The following is a 19,903-nucleotide window of genomic DNA, read 5'->3' as shown; positions in this document are numbered from 1 at the left end:
GATTCAGGTGAGGCATAAATAAGACTTAAAGTGTAACATTAGAGGGAAAAAAATAAGTTTGTCTGTTTGGAGCAGCAACTGGCATATCCTCTTTGGATCGTGGGACAAAGACCAAAGTCTGAGACTGGTGCATTATAGTACTTCAGGTGTGTTTTAACAAAGGGCACCTTGAGCTATGTCCTTGCAGGATGAAGGAGGAAAGGTGGAAGCTTAGAAGCACACTGAATTTTGGACAGAGATCAGAGCATGGACTTTTATCAGGAACGTGATGGGAACGCTGTCACCTCTCGCTAAGCATAGGTAAATGCCTTGGAGAGCTGAGCAGACTGAAGAATCTTAAGGGCAGAAAGAACCTTTGACATTATTCTGGTGTTAGCATCTTTAACAGCACATTTAAAAACACTACTGCTAAGTGGAGCAGGCCCAAAACATGGTTATAAAATTGGCCTATTGGCATCTTAAACTAAGTGTAGGTTTTTGCTGCTTTGTTGCCTCTTGCTGCAAAAACCCCCCACGCAGTCACCCATGAATGCATCTAGAACTGAAACTCACTTTTTCCTCTAAATTATGGTGTATTTCACTGTCACTCAAAGCAAAGATCACTTAAAAAATAGTGGCTGTGAAAGAAAAATCTGACGTCGTAATGAAGTTGGTAACACCAGGTATAAAATACTGCTCTCTTGGCCCTGCACAGATATATCTTGATGTAGGAATAAAATTTTCTGTAATGTGTTTCAGTCCTGAGAAGAGATATTTAGGAGTTATGAACTTCCATGGTTGTGTAAAATTTACATTAATAATACCTCCAACTGGTAATTTTGGCCCTAGTGTCCCTATAATTTAAAAGCTTTTGAAAGTGATCTTTGAGCAATATGCAGTGCAGCAGTATCACAAGGCAAGCCAGATGGCTGCAGGCACCCAGGAAGGTGGGAGACCATGGAAGACAAAGTTATGGCAAAGCAAGCAAGATGGTCTCGTGTCCATCCCTGTTAGATGGGACCTATATTACTTCAAATTATGTGTTAGAGTTCTCTTCATTAATGTAGTGCTTAATGAAGCCTCTAGATTCTCTACTGTGAACACAAAATAATTCACCACCCAGGTGTCACAGGGACATGAAAGGTGTGCAAGTCACCTCCGTAAGCATCAGTATCGCCCTCGAGTGTTGCAGATACTCCCCACACATGGCCAATTATACTCCTCCTTTGTGGATTACTCACAATTTCCTTCCCAAAAGCTGCAGAGCAATACATGGCACCATCAGGCTTCCCTGGATCCCTTCTGCTCTGGGTCACACAGGGAAGTACTACACTTGTTTTGCTGAAGAAGAAAACAGGAGGCCAGTGAGGTTTAAATGGCCAGAGGTGGTGTTGAAATCTTGGGTGGAGCCAGATAAACCCCACTGTTTTGCCTGTTGGGTAGCATTGCTCTCCTCTGATTGACCCATAGATCTTAGATTTTGGACGTGGAGAATTCATGTTTTGATGGTCATAGTGTGTACGCACACTGAGACCACAGGACTGTCAGATGGTTTAAATTAGCCATTAGCATTCTGGGCCTCTGTTAAATGCCAGGAAGACTGATACTGTCCTGGGACTGCAGCACTGAGGAGTTACAGGTTTCCAGATTATTGCATTGGGTCAAAGATTAGGTCACTAGCATCTGTGAATGCAGTGTGAAGCAGCAGAGTGGGTTGTGTGTGCAACTGCAGCCTGGCTGGAGCCTGTAATCAGCCTGGTGACTGCTTGCACTTGGAGCTGTTTTCAGGTTTTCTGTCTAATTCTGTTCTCCTGGAACAGTACCCAATACAGCACCTTCCCTAGCTCGGCCTGTACCTGACAGCTCAGCTGGGATGGGGTATTTTTTTATACTTTTCTACAGTAAAACACTTACACGTTTGACATTTCTATCATGCTTTACTGAACTTGTGATTATAAAGGTCATTTACAATAAAGTAATTAAATAAACAATAAGTTAAAACACAATACATTTATACATAGTATTTCAAAGGGCTCAAAAGACTATCGGGTTCCAATACATAAAGACTTTAAAACAACATTAAGAGTCAAAGTGTATCCACGCCTATACTTATCATTGTAACAAGTGTTAAGACTTCCAACAATGTACATTTTTGGTTACAGTCCCTGTATATGCACAAGACCAGTGAAATGCTCAAGCAATTGCACAATTGAGAAGAGCACTACACAAGACAGGCACAAACGACGTGCTGGAAGCTGCCTGGGGAATATGGGTTTTACCTCTAAATTGAATTGACACTTGGGACAACAAATGGAAAGCGCTAGCATGCTTTCTGGAGCACAGGTGTGATACCCTAAGGGAAGGTTAGTGCTGCCCAGAGAAATACCCCACCTTTCTCCGGCCATTTGTTCCCTCATGCATCTTGCACTATCCTTGAGCGAGTGCAAAGTGCTGTACATTTGCTCAGTGAACCATCCAGGGAGAGTGACTGAGCTTAATCCTAGCTCAGCAGTGGAACGTGAAAGAGCTCTAGGCTCGAATTCCTGATTTCCCTGGTCATGTTCACTGTGCAGATGCACTGGGACCAGAAAGTCACCAGCCCAGGGGAGGGATATGGTGCCTGCAAGCAGGAGGGCTATTTCTGTAAGCAGCAGTACTGTTAAAAACACCAGTTAAAAACATCTTGTGGAAGTACAAGGTTCAGCTTTTTTTTTTTTTTTAAACAAGGAACATGTTTTTGAACTGATTTATAGTGCAAATCAAATAGTCAAAAGCAAATGATGGACTCTGCCAGAATATACATTAACCTTTTAGCAGATGCACTGGGACCAGAAAGTCACCAGCCCAGGGGAGGGATATGGTGCCTGCAAGCAGGAGGGCTATTTCTGTAAGCAGCAGTACTGTTAAAAACACCAGTTAAAAACATCTTGTGGAAGTACAAGGTTCAGCTTTTTTTTTTTTTTTTAAACAAGGAACATGTTTTTGAACTGATTTATAGTGCAAATCAAATAGTCAAAAGCAAATGATGGACTCTGCCAGAATATACATTAACCTTTTATGATCTACCTCATCCCTCTTTCTCTCTGCCTCAGCCAGTTGGTGCCCAGGGGCAGAGTAGACTTTAGGTTTTGATATTGAAGGGTGTCCGGCGTAAGGAGTGCAGGGCCACCAGGCAGCAACCACGAAGCAATGCTCCAATATTGTAAATAGGATCTGTTCCTCCTCTCTGAGTACTCAAAGCCCACACAATAGTTGGTACAACAGGGGCTGCTACAGCCAGAAGATCCCCGAGGAGACTGCTGCTCCAGTATCTCCTCTTTATTCCTGTATTGACATACTCAAAGGCTTCATCATCATGAGTTTCTGTAAAATCAAGTTCTTTCATGAAACGGTTTTCATTAACGCTGTGCTCCACCCTCCTGCATGGAGACTCCATAGGAGACAAAAGGATGGCAGAATTAGGATCACTTGGAGTTAAGTCCACTATGATACCAGAATCACTGAAGCTTCCAAGAGAAAATTCACTCAATTCCTTCAAAGAAGAAGGTGGGCTTAGAGGACAGGTGTCTTGAGCCCTGAAGATGTTTTGAATGAGTTGCTCCACATCTAAGCTATATGGCACCACGTCAGTCTGGATGGCCTGTTCTGCTGTCATGTTGTTGCTTTTCTCTTCCTCCTGGCAATAAGTTAGTTTTCCATCCAGAATGATTTCAAGCATCTCTTTATTTACAGCAGCACTGAAGGGAGCTGGATCACTCAACTCAGAGGTTGTGGTGGTCAAACTCTCTCCAGGTGAGTCACTCCCGTTAGCTCTGTCCTCACTAAGAAGCAGCTCACTGTCAGCCACCTCCTCCAGACCTTGGTCCTCTGGGATGAGGCTGTCTGGCATGGTGGCACACAATGCTAACAGCTTCCCCTTTGAATCGCTCGTGTATTCCAGGCACTGCTCATCCCTCACAGAGTGGCTCTGAGCCATCTCCATGCTCTGCAGCAAGGATTCCAGTTTCTTGTTTTGAATGTTTATGTCTATGAAATATTTCTGAATTTTTTTGTCTTTCTCAGCCAAGCTGTTTTTCATACTTTCAATAACCTGCTTGAGTTGTTTAATTTCGCTTCTTGCTTCCTTTAAGGCCAGCTCTGCCTCCACACGATTGCACTCTTCTTCAATCCAGTCTTCCCTCATCCGTCCCAGCTGAGCTTTAAGCTCTTCTATTTCTGTTTCCCTGTAGCAAAATAAAAATGTTGTAACACTTCTGCTGACTGCTCAGTTAAAGTCAACGTGAGGCCCCACCGTGATGGCTCTGCTGCTGAGATGCTCCAAGAAGGAAGCAAATTTCTCCAGGTGCCATTTGCGGCCACCTCTGAGAGAGCCAAGACATGCCAGCTGATTGCTAATGGGAGTCACCGACCTCCCCACAAAACCAGCAGCCTTGTGGGCTGTGCCATGATCCTGGACAATTTGAGGCACAAGTGGTGACCTTTAGGTCAGGCCTAACCAGTGCAGTGCTTAAAATCTCCCCTACTGCCTTGCCCTGGAGGAAATGGGAAACAGCTGCCTGGATGCATCCCCAGTGCCTGCCAGCAGCTTGTCACGTACAGCCAGAGCCAATGGTGGCCTCAGACAGCCAGGGAGCTCAGGTCTGCAGGCACATGGCTCAGCGAACTCTTCGCAGCAGGGAGCCAGAGGCTGCTGCAGGCACATGTGGAGCAAGTGGGGAGAGGGGACTCCTATGTCAGTTCCAGCCCTAGCAGATGCAGAGGCAGAGCATGAAACTCTGCCTTGGGCTCCATTCAAACAGCCCTTTGTGCCCCCTTGGGTTGTCTGTGCTGGACAGCCAGCTCTCAACATGCAGTTTTAGTAAAAGAGATGACATCTGTTGCTGTGTAATGCACATTGTCACTTCTTTGCTCAGCATCCATACAAAGGGCTATTGTGAAAAAATCAGTATATAAGCAACAAAAACACAAATAGGCACAGTGGTTTGGGTATGAACTTTTCTTTCACGGGGCAGAAGGGGGACATTTGCAGTCCGACTTCACTGAGAGACGTAGAACAGGACACTAAGGTAACACATGCTGGCAGGTAGAAATTGTTCTATGTATAAAAGGTCTCAATCTAAATCAGACTCATAAAAAGTTGTCCTTTTAAAGTATTCTATTGTGAAAGTTCCAAAAAGGAAAAAGAGACATATAAATAAACTCCTTGTTTTGCATCCTCTTAGTATACTCTGAAACCTGAAATACTGAAAACAACCTAGTCGGACTGATCATATTTCAAATTTCTTAATGGAAACTTTACTAATCAAGAAATGAGTAAAAACATTCAGGATTTCCAGCCCTAAACATTCCCAAATAAATTTTTCTGACTGATTTCTGAAGTGAAGTTTACCTTTCTTTAAGTTTGCTCTCAGATTCCTTCAGCTTGGTTTTCAAATGCCGTACTGCCACTTCTTTCTGCTGCAGAGGAGTCAAGTACTGCTCTGGATTTTGTGGCTTAATGCTGTGATTGTCACCACAAGAATTGTATCTCCCTGATCGTCTGAAAAATACCAAAACAAACCATCACGTAACATCACTGTTACAGTTATTAAGTCCTGGCAGAATGAAAAACATTCCACTGACTGATAAATGCAAAGCTTGACTCATCTGGGGTTCCGTGGTGTCCACATAAGTTACACCCCCTAGCAAATCAAAGTACTTGAGGAAACAGTTGATTTGTAGCTATAGTGCAAAATTTACTATTTACTGTACTTAGCTTCAGTGTCATTACATCAAATGAGGCTTTTAACTTTAAAATAATTAGCCATCCCCTCACCCCAAATGGCTGGTGTACCCAAGAGCAGGCAGGGCAAGGGCACCCATCTACAGACACAGCCAGGTGAGGCAGCACAAGGACTGAGTACAGCTCCACACAGCAGTTATAAAGCTGAGCACACTGAAATCTACACTCATCCTGTCTAGCTTTGGGCGTGTTTCTTTCATGCTTGGCTGTTAAGCTGTCTGGGACAGAGGGCAACAGCAGCAGCATGGTGGCTATTTCTTCTCTGCAACGTGTCACATGCTCTGGCAGGTATCCGTGCTCTTTCCTGTACAGGAAACTGCACTCCTTAGGGAGGTGCCTAAGGCTAGGCGGGGTGAATTTTCACCCAAGTGTATCATGCTTCCTACACTACCCCACCCTACTCTCTTCAAAGTGAAAAGAACCCCACAACAAATGAACCAGCAAATCCTCATGAGAACTGATGGCATGAGAATGCATGAAGTAGCCTGTCTTGGAGTGAAAACCACCTGCCAATGGCTTTGACTTAAGGTAAACTTGAATTTTACAGTGCTGAAACAATAAAGCTTTTACATGGTATGGAGCACCTTGTTGACTGTCAAGCCACCTATACAACGCATCACAGCTATGGTGAGGAGCAACATGACCTGCTGATCCCACACTACTGTGCAGAGAGGGTATCAATGTACCCAACACTGGCAGGCTGAAACACAGACTTGCCTCATCACTGGACTGCTGTCACTTCCTTTGTATGAGCCTGAGTTGCTGCTGCTGGCTGAAGAAGCCCTGTAACTCTGATGGATGTTAGCAGGACTCAGATGGTTTTTGCACAGTGTTGAAAAAGTTTCCTTTCCATGGGAAGCAGGTGGACTGGCTCCAGACTTGTAGGATAAGGATCCATTATTCCGACCATAAGGGCCACGACTGGAGAAGAACCAAAATGGTGAAAGCATTATTCTCATCACACAACCCATTATGTGTCTTATTTTACACATGAAGTTCTCTAAACAATAAAAAAACCAGAGATAACTGTGAGTGGCTGGAAAGAAATAAAGTTCTGACATGATCAGCCACGGCATGTTCTTTCACTGACAGGGGGCTCTCAGTCTGAATTACATGATCTAAGGACATCTCAGCCATTTTGTATTTCTCCATGGACAGCACAGTTCCCAGTGACTCCATCAGATCATCCACGTTCCCTGAATCTTTGACTCCGTTAAGTAATGAGAGGCCTGCGGTCTGGACTAACGCCAAAAGAACCACACTCCAGCTTTCCCTGGCCAGGCCTGCAGAGCGGTGCCTGTGCATGGAGGGCTGCTGTAAGACTGCTTTCATGCTCCTCGGCAAGCAGACTGAGGGATCACAGTGTGCAGTGAAAACAGATGTTGTTTGGGCCACTGTTCTTTTCTGCCTTTGGCATACTGGGAGCTTCATCTGTCATGGTCAGCTATTCATTCACTTAGATATAGTTTGAATCCCATGGGGAGCAGGCTGAAATAGTAATAAAAGAGACAAAGGAAAGCACAGTCTTTTCTTTTTTTCTTCCAGTTTTTCTCGTACATATCTACCTTTCTTTTCCCATTCTTTATTAAAGAAACTGTCAACCGTGTGTGCTTGAAAGCAATTGGTATCCTCCCTGCCTGACAGCTGCCCAAGGGCTGGAGTGCTCTGAGGACAGCTTCTCCGGGTGTGTCCCTCTCCTGCTCACTTGGTTTGTCATCCTGCACTACTACTCTGCTACCTTCATTCTCCCATGGAAGTTGTTCTTCTAAATGGTAATGAAAGGACATGTTTAAAAAAACAAACAAACAAAAAATACCCCCCACCCCCCCAAAAAAAATCAGAAAAAGGCAAACTCAGCCAGCAAAAAAGAAGGCTTGAATATAAAAATTCAAATACCACAGAACTATGAAGCAACATCTCTTCTTTAAATTGTTTCACTTGGTTTTTTCCCTTCTCTGCAAATGGAACAGTTTATAAGGAACAGATGGTTGAGTGGCTGCTGTGAACCTTCATCACACTGCTGCGGTTTGGGTGATTTTATAATTATTTTACAATGAAGTACAGGACTGTGGTTTGTGACAACACTGAAGTGTTTCACAGTGAGTAAAGTCAAGCAGTTAAAAGAGCAGTTAAAAAATACTGCAAAGTAGATATCTCTTTCCACTTTGTACAGTGTATCATCAATTCTGGTGTGCAGCAGAACTTCCACAGACTGTGCTTAACATAGCAGTGCATCTGAAGAAGCCTTATTACAGAGGACTTCTGTCCAACGAAGTATGTCAGTATGCTCTAGTTTAAAGTTATATTAAAAGGCACAGTAGTACATGAAATGATATAGAATCTTACTGAAAGTAAGGTGATTTTAGGGCTTCATATTATACTTAATACCATTTTTTCTCGCAGCCAGTAATTTGCTGGATGTAATCTAGAGGGAACTTAAGTAGTGTTTATTTTCCTAACAGTCTCATGATACAGATAGGAAAGCACTCTGAAAGCCTCACTGAAAGCCTCACTGATGATCACTGTGTGCTGGGGCACATCGCGACCTTCCAGACGCCTGTGTGACTCAAGCACACGGGTATCCTGCTGCCGGTCCCAGCCTGCCTGCCAGCTCTTCCACAAAGGGCAGGAAACAGTCCTGTCAATTTGAACTCCTTCCTCCTGCTCCACAAAATGTAACCAGCAGGGATTGCGTGGGCAGAACGCAGCATGCGCTGCTCCATCCCAATGCCCCTGTATTCGCAAGCTGTCTGAATTTGCATTTACATATGACAGGGAGAAATCTTACAGAAATCTTCCATTAAAAGTTCATTTAGACAGATGACTGTGATATGATTTTTTTTTAAAACTGCATTTAGCTGTAGTTACATGGAAGGTTGGGCAAGGGTATTTCAGAAAAAAAAAATCCAACATCAAAGGCAGTATCGTCTACTTCTTCCACCAAAAATAAGATCATGATCTGGAAAGGTGTAAGCCAAGCTGACAATTTATGAGAGAAATAAAACAGTGTTAAGACCAAAAGGTTTAACTGGTTAGAAATACTGCTGTTAACTAACATACACCCAGCTCTCTCCACTCCAGCCAATGCTTTTTCTGCCTTACCTGTTTTTATCTCCCATACTTGCCATAAATAAACAAAAAGCCCCATGAGTTGGCTGATCTGGCATACTGGCAATTTTTGTGCGTTGAATACAGCATTTCTTTTCTTTCTTACATTGCAGTTCTCACCAGTGTGCTACCCAAAGTCTTGTGTTAACCTGATTGTTTTAAAATGCAAGACCTTACACAGTAGCCTATCTTTGCATTAGCAATATTCAGGAAAAATTGCTTTGCTTACTTGCGAGAAAAAGAAGATCTCTTGCTTCCAGCAGCCGACATATGGACTTCAGGTGCTGAAATACTGCCCGTGCTGCTTGAAGAGCTAAAATCGGCTTCACTGCCTGGAAAGGAAAAGGAAAGAGTAAAAACATTATGGAAATTTTAACTCAAAGATTGTTTTCAAAATAACAGTGAATCACAAGCATCCTTCCTTTGTCTGTTCTGGGTGAATTTCAGAAGTTGCTTGGATTTTCAAACATCCCTGAGGACAAGAGCTGGATTTGTTCCAGATTTTCAACATTTCTTCAGAACTGGCACTTCAACAAGAGCAGAAAAAAACCATTTGGACACAAAACCCTCACACTACAGAAGCCATTTTAGGTCTCAGACAGGAACACTTGTTGTGACAACCTGTTGGCTCTCTCACAGCCATCAATACATGAATGAGGCTGCTTAAACAGCTCCTTCAGGAGCACGGTGATTGCGAACACACCATTGTAACTGGATATTTCTCATGCTTTAAACCATACAGAAACACTGCTCACTGCTTCTGTTTTGTTTTCTGAGATGACATAAATGTGCATGCATTGAGGTATAAACTTGTTCAGGCTAATGGTATATCTATATATGCATGTACACACATATGCAGGTTTTCATGTGGTGCAGAAGCATAGTGAGGCAGTTCTAATAACCTTAAAATAATCCAATACTCACATGTAGGTCTCAAGTGCTTCTCAGGTACCAAGTCACCTGTCTGATTACTGATTTGGTATGGATCACAGCTTTTATTTCACAAGCTCTGGCATATACAAGGAAAACTGCTCTCATTTTGCTAAGGTCAATAGTAGATAGATGTACTAATAAAGTCTTATTGCCTGGAAAAAAACCACACCAAAGCTATAATTTTTTCCCCATCTGTCACTCCAACAGCAAATGTCCTAAGCCTTACCCAGGTCTCATGCTGTAGAGCCACAGTAATGAATGGTGACCTTGGCTGAAGGGGTGGAAATAACTCTCCAACATCCTTTAAGCAGCTGACCAGGGGGAGCATGTCTCACCTGGGAATTTCTGGATGCTCTCCCATAGATAGACATCCCCAGCCAGCAGCTGCAAACTTGCTATTTTTGCTATTTTTTCCACACAGAGGAGATGCAGCTGCAGCTACCATCATCCCCACTGTGGCAGATAGACCTTCTAGTCCTCAATCTCTCTTATATTCTTCACAGAGCTGATGCTGAAGGGCGCATCTTGCACCCCGAATACCTGAAGACTGGGAAAAGGCTTTGTCAGAGCCTGGCTTCAGAGCCTTAAAGAGGCTGATCCAGCAACCATTCTTACCATCTGGCAACACGTAGCAACTGGCCCTAGGATAAGGTGTGATTTGATTTAACCCAATGTTTTCCCTACCTCATGATGTCTGAGACCAGCCCCCATTTCTCTGTGCCTCTGCATCAGCCCATCCCAGGATATTCCTCAGCCCAGTATCACAGTGCTCAGATACAAAGCTTAGCTCCTCAAAAGGGCATCCCAGGGACCCAGCTCTAGCACTCTAACCAGCTCCATACCCAGTACAACACCCCTGATAGCCAGACCCAAGCTTAAAGAGGCTGATCCAGCAACCATTCTTACCATCTGGCAACACGTAGCAACTGGCCCCTAGGATAAGGTGTGATTTGATTTAACCCAATGTTTTCCCTACCTCATGATGTCTGAGACCAGCCCCCATTTCTCTGTGCCTCTGCATCAGCCCATCCCAGGATATTCCTCAGCCCAGTATCACAGTGCTCAGATACAAAGCTTAGCTCCTCAAAAGGGCATCCCAGGGACCCAGCTCTAGCACTCTAACCAGCTCCATACCCAGTACAACACCCCTGATAGCCAGACCCAAGCCACCACAGCCATAACCAGATCAGAGCTGCATGCAAATTTGCAAGGGGAGGGAAGGAAAGCAGCAAAGCCACTTGGTTTTGCAGAGTATTTATATCATGTTTACAGATGTAAATGTGAGTGACCCTCTCCCTGGGGAAGCAAAATGATAATGGGACATGATGTTCAAAGATGCAACAGAGTTTTCCTGATAAAAAAACATCCCCATCTACAAGACTAATGTACACTCCAAATCATCTCTTGGAATCACACTACACCCAAAACTACTTTTCTAAACAAGACCCAAACAGGTAAACATGTCACACAGATGTCATACCTCTGGTGTTCGGGTCCCCAAAACATTCCTTTGCTTGCAAGACACCAGCAGCTTTCCCAAGGCAAGTCCTGGCTGTGGCGCAGAGAGCAGGAGCCCTAGCCAATCATCTCTGGGTAAGTAGATCACATCATAATCAGATCTCACTATCGAAAGCATTGCAGAGCAGCAAGGCTTAACAATTGCCTCTTCCTGACCTGCCTGGCTTGGAGCACCAAGAGCTGCAGAGCTGAGCACTGCTGGTAAGAGCCAGCGGAGCCTCAAAAGACAACCACACCATCAGCAGAACTTTCTGAAAGACTGAACTGCATCTGAGATGTGGAACTGTGTCCTCAAAGCATGAACTAACCTTCCTGGCCCCAGTTCTAATAACAGCTACACGCAAGCTTAACACTTAGCACAGGAGACTACTTATGTTTAAAACTAGGCATGTAGCTATTTATAGGATCTTTGAGAACATTTTATAAGTTAAAGGGGTCACTGCTAGTAATGGTTCTAAGTGTATAAGTGATGTTCAAGCCAGTATTGTGTGTAGCAGAGCTTGACAGCAATGTTATTAGGAAACTTTAAAAAACATCTTCTCCAATTTGGTAGAGATCTCTGAGCAAAATAACATGGCATCTATCCATAAACTATCCATTGCAACACATTCTCCTGGGTAGGCGTGACTTCTGTCTTACAAATAACATGTCTAAACAAAACATGAAACTCCTTGTCTAGCAGCAGTGCAGGCAGGAGCTGAACACGGCTTCTCATTCTCCTAACGCCATTCTCCAGTCTGACAGCTCCCTAAGGACACCTGTTGGCTATTTTTATCACTGTGACTATGTAATGACAAAAGCTCACACGTTAGACCCAGAACAGCCCATTAATTTAGTGTTTACTATGAAAGAGACTGACATTTCTCAACCCCGCATTCCTTTGTCCTAACTGGCCGTAACACTTGTTTAGCTCCAATAGAGACCTTCCTTTTAAAAGGACTGTCTTACTAACCCCTTCCTGAAAAAGATGCTATACGTTGAGTCACCAGCGTCAGCAGTATGTCATTTGGAGTTCACTCATCCATATTCTTCCACGCCGCAGCCGTCAGTGTCCCAGCCCACGGAGCCAGCCCGGTGTCCAGGCTCGGGAGCCCCGTCCTCCGGCCTCGCCCCGCCTGGCAGCGGGCTGCGAGCAGCAGCACGCCCACTCCACGGGAGCAGAGCTCTGCACTGCTTTGTGCAATGGGAGGAACAGCACAAGGATGGCCAGCGAAGTACCGTCACATTTTCCAGGGTTGCTCCTGAGAAGCAAGAGCGAAATCCTGCAGAGCCCAGTGCTGTCCCTGCACTTCAGCGCCCGATGGGCTGTGGCACCGAGCTGAGAGCGCTCTGCAGGCAGCATCACGCTCTGTGCTGCCTTTCGCCTCCTTGCTGCCCTGGCAGCGTCGCGACAGTCACTGAGCTCGGCTGGCACGGAGGGAGGACAAGGGAGCCCGTGCCAGCTGCCGCGCTGCCTGCGCCGAGCCGTGCGGCCCGGGCAGAGGCACTCAGGGCGACTGCCCACGGGCCGGCACACGCGTGTGGCATCTGCCACCACAGCTCGGGCCGCTCACGCCGTCCTGTCCCAGCACGGGAATCAACCGGGAAACTCTTACGAATGTCTCGAGGACAGGTTTCCCATCCTGCATAAGACGCAATCACAGGTTTCGGGGCGGGATCGAGGAGCGGGAGAAGGAGCTGCCTGTGCGGGGCCGGTACGCCTCCAGGCGGCACCGCTGCGTGCTCGTCCCACCGGCGCAGGGAGTGGGGACAAGCCCCACCTTTAACTCCACCCTCCGCAATGCCTCAGCCGCAGGGCAAGGACCACAGCAGGGCAGTGACTGTGTCACACATGCTGCACTCACACCTCTTACAGGTAGAACAGATCAGGTACATTGGGCCTACCAGGACAGTATGCAAGCACAGAATACCATGTCACTGATGTATTTATATGTACACCGAGACAGTATTTACCTTTCTTACACAAGGTCACACAATAACCCCACGTGCACTCCTGCAGCATGGCGTCCCAGGCTGCCATTTCCAGCCATTAGAGATGGGTGGATACTTTGTTGCATGGTCTTCTGGTCTCAGTCTTAAAATTTTGCTGGCATTTTAGCATTTAATTTTTTCCTTCTGTAAGAAAAAAGCTCAGACTTTCCTGTTTGCCTTTTATTGCCCATTTGCTACTAAAGTAGTAAGATTAAAATAAGGCAAAAAAGAAAAAGTTCAAGCAATATCTGTGACAGGTACATTAATAGCTCAGCAGCAGCAGAACTGGATTCCCAAAACTCAGGATTTATTTGGCTTATTAAAATTTAGTCTTTTTGTGTACATCTTTCCTATTTCGAACTTCACCACTGCTTCACAGCTGCCAAAGTACATAAACCACAGAGCTTAGCTATCTTCTGGCTTCATAAACATGACCTCTTTATATGTATATCAGTCTTGAAGTAGGTTTTGCATATAGCCAGTGAAACAGAGCTGTAAATAAAACAGTGCTGACAGAAACAGCTTGTCCTCAAAATGTAAAACACTTAAATTGCTGAGCTTTCTTGCCTTCAAAAGCACTCTGTTATACAGCAAGGAAACCAAAATATGCATACATATTAACCACTTTGGTGCAGTTACTAGAGGAGTAAGTGGCATGCTGTCTCCCTAGATAGCTTGATTTAGAGACCCCAGGGGTAGGGCTTGGGCCTGATTGTGTGAAAAAATATCCAGCAAAGTCATTAGAACCAGCTGGAAAAGTAGAGAGAATACAGTTGTAATGCCCACTAATGAAAGGACCTGTATTTTTAAGAGATTTGGTTCAATTTATCTTGAGAGCTTTGACTCAGCTACCTCTCTAGCTCCAATATTTAACAGCATAAGCAGTTTATTTCCAGGACGCAGTAATGCTGCTTTTATTTTTCTATTTAATAGGGAGTTGTTCCTGGAAGATAGATTTTGTACACCACACACTACCTAGGAAAGAAAACTACACTGCTTGCATACACTGAAAAATGTGAAAAAAAAGTAACTTGCAAAGAAGCGATGAAATCTTGCTTTAGCATTTCAGGCTTTTCTTCAGATAACACCCTTAAAAAATGACCCATTTTGAAGGCAAAGTCTCCTAGTGGGAAATGTACTGAATTCACAGCATCAAGACCATAGATGACAGTGGGTTTTGGTTCCAGTCCCTGGCCTCTGACTTATTACTTATTTGACTTAGGATTATTGTATGAGAGACTCTTATTTTGAACTTAATTATTATATTTCACACTGAACAGTAACTGGGTAAAAGCAGAAGCAACCCTGAGAGTAAGGAACAGGTCACAGCTCTCCTCCATGTGGACTGCTGTCATCTTTGGGTGACAGAAGCTGCTCCCACATGCTCTGTGTCTCACTCTCTCCACTACAATGAGGTCTAACATCAGGGGAGGAAGCCGAGGATGCCCAGTAGGTTGCATTGGTTCAGAAACTCTTAGGAGAAGTGTAGATTTGAGCTCCTTTGGTCTAAAGAGGGCACCGGACTCAGACCTTTTCCTCAAGCTCTAACTACTCAGCCGTGACACAGCATAGAGTGCTAGCACTAGCACTGGCCGTATTTCAGAGGAATGAAACCTGATGGATGCCTGCACTCACAGAGGTATCTGGCTCTGGTATGGAGGTTCACAGTGAATCCAGGGCATGCATGTGGGCACACTCAGGACTACCGGCAGGTGACTAAGCCTGGGAGATGGCCACTTCTCTCTGGCATCTCCTGTGGGTGTGCCTGGCTCTCTGCTGTGAATCCTGGATTTTGGTACCTAACCAGCCCTCTGGTTTTATATGAGGTGTAGTCATTGAGCTCAGGTTTGTGAGCTGTGCTCCATGAATAATGGCAAGAAGCTGGGTACAGTAATGTCGGGCATAGTCAATGCTAAGTGTACCAACAGGCATCCCTTCCCTGTCCCACTGCACCAGCCAATGAATGGTCTTGGGTGGACATCCACCCAACTGCTCGACAGTTCTCCCTCACCAGGCAGGTCTGTGGCCACATTTCAGCTGGCTGCGTGGCCCAGTGACAGCTGGGAACTTGGGCAGCTGGCAGAGACGCAGTCAGAGGGGACGTGGAGCAAAACTTTGGGTGTAGGTCTCCATGAATTGTTCAAACGTGTTGGGCAAGAAGATTCTAGCTCAAAACCAGACATATTTTGGGAAGGACTGCAACACACATCCTGCTTCCCTGTGTTTGGATCTAAATGTGATTTTACAAATGATTATTTATCTTGATTTTTGCTCATTTTTCTTGCTTGTTCTTTTTACTTTGAAAGAAGGATTGTTATCAAATAATTAATCTCATTAAGCAGTTTTCTGATCTAAGTACTACCATTTTAGTAGTAATCTGAACTGCACTAATGCAAATTATAAGCATTGCAGATCTCAACATGAATACATAATGTGACTTATGTATTCTGTGAAACCACAATCAATCAAGCTCTTCTCTCAAAACACAGTCACTACAAACTAATTACTGACATTGGCTGAGAGCCATCATGCATATTCTGCATATCACTATGATCTGGGCTTGTGTTTTTCTTAATTGTTTCTAATTCACTGATTTGTAGAGAAGCCAAAAGCGGATGTTGGAACAGACCTTGAGCATTACAAGTTGGAGGGTTTTTTCTGCTTTATGTATTTTTAAGGAGATTTTTCATACAGAAATCAGCCTGACCTAATTACTTTTTTGTTTCCATATGCAACTTGAGTCATTCTAACAACACCTTAAAAATGACTCCCATAAATTCACTCTTCTCAGCCTGAAGTGACCTTTGTCAGGGGGAACATATGCTCATGGAGCAGAAGGGAACAGTCTGGGGAACTTATCTTCATGTTCAAACAAAAAAGGCTCTTTGTTATCAGAGATGGAAGGAAGTTGCTTTCCTACACCAACTTCAATACAAACATTGAGACTGGAGGTTCAAAAAATACACTGCGAATTGTGTAACACTTGCATTTGACAGTTTTATAAATTATATGTGTAAATTCACCTATGGACTAGTATTTTTTATAAGCAACCATGCAGTATCACTTCAGGGGACTTTTTTATGTACTGGGCAGTACTATTTGGTCTGTTTGAAGGGAAATGGACAGGCTGGTCAAAAGTATTTTTAGGAACTGGAAAATGTCATCTTTGGCAGGGATAACTTAGCAGTATACAGAGAGGCAGCAAACTTTATCACAGACTGGGAAAAAATCCCAGCCCTCCCGTCACGTTAGTGGCTGAAGTTTAACAAGGGGCTTTCAGAGGCCCCTTCAACACATCTCCTAAATCTGGTTCCCGTGTGCAAGGAGGAGAGGAGCTGTCTGGGGCACAGCAAGCAGCTGCACAGGCCCACGTGCACAGTGTATCTGCAAGTGCATGAAATTGCATGCAAAACCTGATTCAAGTGAAAGCTTTTGCATAGTCACCCTTAATATAAGACATATGGTTTTCATTACGATGTGCATAAAACATTTTAAATCAGTTTGACATGTTTTCAACAGGCAAGGGAAAAACATTGGAAGGAGAAACATATCTGGGAGGTAACTGACAAAACAACCCTGCAATCCCAGGATGAAAGGCAAAATTTGTTGTAAGTTAATCAAATATTTACTGTAACACACACACTGAAATGATTACAAGAAACTAATAAAGTTCAAGTGCCATCTATTGAAAAGAACAGTAAAATGTTACCCAGTATACCAATTGGTTGCATAAACTGTATTTTTTACAGAAACAAATCCAAGGTAGGTCTGAGCACAATGCATTTCAAGTTACGCCTGCCATCATTTGCTGCTTTTTTCACCCTTACTGTTAAGAAGCACAAATGACAGACAAGAAGCCTGTGCTTTTTCAGCTTATTAATCCTTGCGCGTTTGTGGTCAAGCTGTATTCCACCAGCTCTAGCAAACAGACATAGCCTGCCCAGATTTCAAAAGCCAACAGCTTTCTATTATTTACAGAATCTAAGAAGGGTGGAACACAGACCTGTAATGAAGTGCCTCAGCATGGAAGCAAAACAATGTAATACTAATAAAATATGAAACAAACCTGGCAGAATTTTCATTTCTCTTAAATAGATTTTACATAAAGGTGTACATAAAATACAGTATTATAAAGCAGGTTTGCTATTTTTTTATGCCACTTTAAAGGCAGTACATTTCAGGCTCCTTGGGAAAGCTATGTCCACCTTGCAGTAGCTGGAGGCTGAATGTACAAAAGGAGGCTGGGTCTCCATCTCCTGGGAGGAGTTAAGGGAATTTTGGAACTGGTGCTCTCTCTAGCTGCCATCTCAACTGGGAAACACCTCCCACAAGTCTCACTCAGCAAAGCTGCTCAGCTCTGCCAAACTCTTGTTTCTGGGCATGCCTAGAAGCAGGTCAGCTTAAAAACGGATGAACAGTTTGATGCCTCTTTAGAAGACCAGGGTGGGTGTTTCATGCTACACCACATAAATCAAGTTCCACAAAAAACAGGCCCTAAGACAGCTCTTTTATGCTCTCTGCTTTACTGGGGAAAGAAAGGCACCACCTGGGATTCTTAGGGCCAGATTTAGCTTTGAACTGGGAGAAGGCTGCACGTCATCGCTCCATCACACCCCCAGGACCACGGCATCCAGCAATAAGAACTTGATAGATGAGGTCCCATCCTTGCAGCTTGTCATGCCCTTCTCCAGCTCCTCCATAAAACCACCCAGTTTGGAAGGCCTGTCTTCATTAACCCCTGCTACATGGGTGAAATTCAAACAGGCCTGAATTTCCCACAGCTCCCACCTCCATCAGAAGACTCCCCCCTGCACACAACAGAGCTGAGAAAATGATTCTCTGCAATCTAAAGTTTTGGCTAAGTTGGGCAACTTCTATCCAGTTGTTCTGGCTGCTGGGTTTTATTTTATGAGTATTACTTGTGGTTTCTTTACTGGAACAGGGACTGGACAGGCATTTTTCCTTTCTCCTAGGCTCTTCCCAAGCTCAGAATTATTAACTTCAAATGAGAACCAAAACAGAGTGAAGACATCTAAAGCGCAGCTTCATCAGGATTTAGATACCTAGGTACGTAAAAGCAAGTAAAATACCACTGCTTAAATAGGCCAGATGCTCAAAATGACACCACTACCTGCAAAGACCTGGTAAGTTGTTTATGCTTGACCTTCCAGTTCTGAGCTCAGTCACCACCCACTCACCAATGTCTTTATAACTCAGTGAAATCAAGTAAGTGAGATTTGCATGACTAAAATAAAGACATTCCCTTAGCTCTCCACTCCTATGCATAAATACAGATATGTAAACACAAGGAATATATAGACCTATCCACTCAATACTGCTCAAAAAGTATTTGAAATAATGACTCAGAGGGAAACAAATCTTTTAGGTAGTAATTTGGTCACCAAAATACCCAGATCAGAGAACACTAAAAGTATTTATGATTTGAAGTCAAACATGGCCAGAAGAATGAAGAATCAGATTTTTCTACTGTTTGAAATGATGCTTTAATTATGAAAACTAACAAATGTCTTTCTTCTTCTAAAAATGGGGTAAAAACATAAAAAAAAATCCCCAAACATTCAAAATATTTTAGATTGAATCTGGCCTTTGTTCAGTCTGAAACAAAGATTTTCTTTAATGTTTTGATTTGGCAGCTATCCCCAAATCAATTGCTTGCATAGCTCTGCTTTGAACATAGTAAAATGTCAGACAAAAAAGCGATAGGGGGATGAAAAGAAAAATAGAAAAGGAAATAATCTATCAATTCATGAGTAAACACTGCTCACAAAACACTTTAAATCCCATGATTCTCATTAAAAAGGCATTAATAACCTGGAGAAATTCCAAAAAAGGTCAACAATAATGATAACAGCATTACAGGGCACTGTTTATTAAGGGAGATTAAGGGAATGCAATTTGTGTTTTCTAAGATAAAAATGCATGCTGACAACAGTTTATCATGGGAGGAGGAATACAGCTGGAAAACTGTAAAGAAAACTATGTAACAGCTACACAGGGTTCTGACTGCGATGTATGTTATTTCATGAAAAATTACTTGAAATAAAAACTCATGGTTGAGTGGGAGTTGTGCATAGTAAAATGTATCTGGAGTAGGTTCAGAATACTTTAACCAGGGAATCAGGAAGCTATTTTAAACACTGGCATAAATCATACAGATTGTAATTTAAAAGCAGAGGACAAAAAAAATTTCCTAAGGGAAGATTCATAATGGACTCTTTCGTATGCACAGTATTTCATTCGGTGAAGGTGAAGTGGGCTGAAACCCAGAGAAAGCAACCAGAAGGCACAGAAAATTCACTGCAGTAAATACACAAATTTCAAGGCATGTTTTATGTTGACCTTACACACATTTTAAAACAAATGCTTAAGGGTGTGCAGTGTGTATAGCATCAGTTTCTCCTTTCTGGCTCAAATTCTGCTCCGGATTAGCAGAGGAGAAAAAAACCCAAACAAACCTGCTTGAATCTACAAAAAGAATTTTATTGTTTTTACTAAAGATCACAGCTTCAATACCTACCTCTAAATCCCAGGGCCCTTCTTATGCCAGGCCTTCAGCTGTGTTTTCCTGATGCAGGAGCACGTCCCCACAAG

General features: G+C 43.6%; 1 protein-coding gene across 1 annotated transcript in view; it reads right to left on the bottom strand.

Annotated features, from left to right (window-relative positions):
- Positions 1 to 1,896: 1,896 nt before the first annotated feature.
- SYBU (syntabulin) overlaps positions 1,897 to 19,903 on the bottom strand; it is a 41,793-nt gene continuing 23,786 nt past the window's right edge. The window contains exons 3-7 of the mRNA XM_017746086.1: positions 9,099 to 9,201; positions 6,479 to 6,682; positions 5,369 to 5,518; positions 3,032 to 4,202; positions 1,897 to 2,786 (exon numbers count right to left, since the gene is read on the bottom strand). Of these exons, the coding sequence (XP_017601575.1) occupies positions 3,101 to 4,202; positions 5,369 to 5,518; positions 6,479 to 6,682; positions 9,099 to 9,201 (1,559 nt within the window). The 3' untranslated portion in view covers positions 1,897 to 2,786; positions 3,032 to 3,100. The remainder of the gene's footprint in view (positions 2,787 to 3,031; positions 4,203 to 5,368; positions 5,519 to 6,478; positions 6,683 to 9,098; positions 9,202 to 19,903) is intronic.

Source organism: Corvus brachyrhynchos, unplaced genomic scaffold, assembly GCF_000691975.1.
Source record: "Corvus brachyrhynchos isolate BGI_N302 unplaced genomic scaffold, ASM69197v1 scaffold28, whole genome shotgun sequence".
Classification (NCBI taxonomy): Eukaryota; Metazoa; Chordata; class Aves; order Passeriformes; family Corvidae; genus Corvus; species Corvus brachyrhynchos.
The sequence above is the reverse complement of the archived record's forward strand: the minus strand, read 5'-3'. Positions and strand labels throughout refer to the sequence as shown.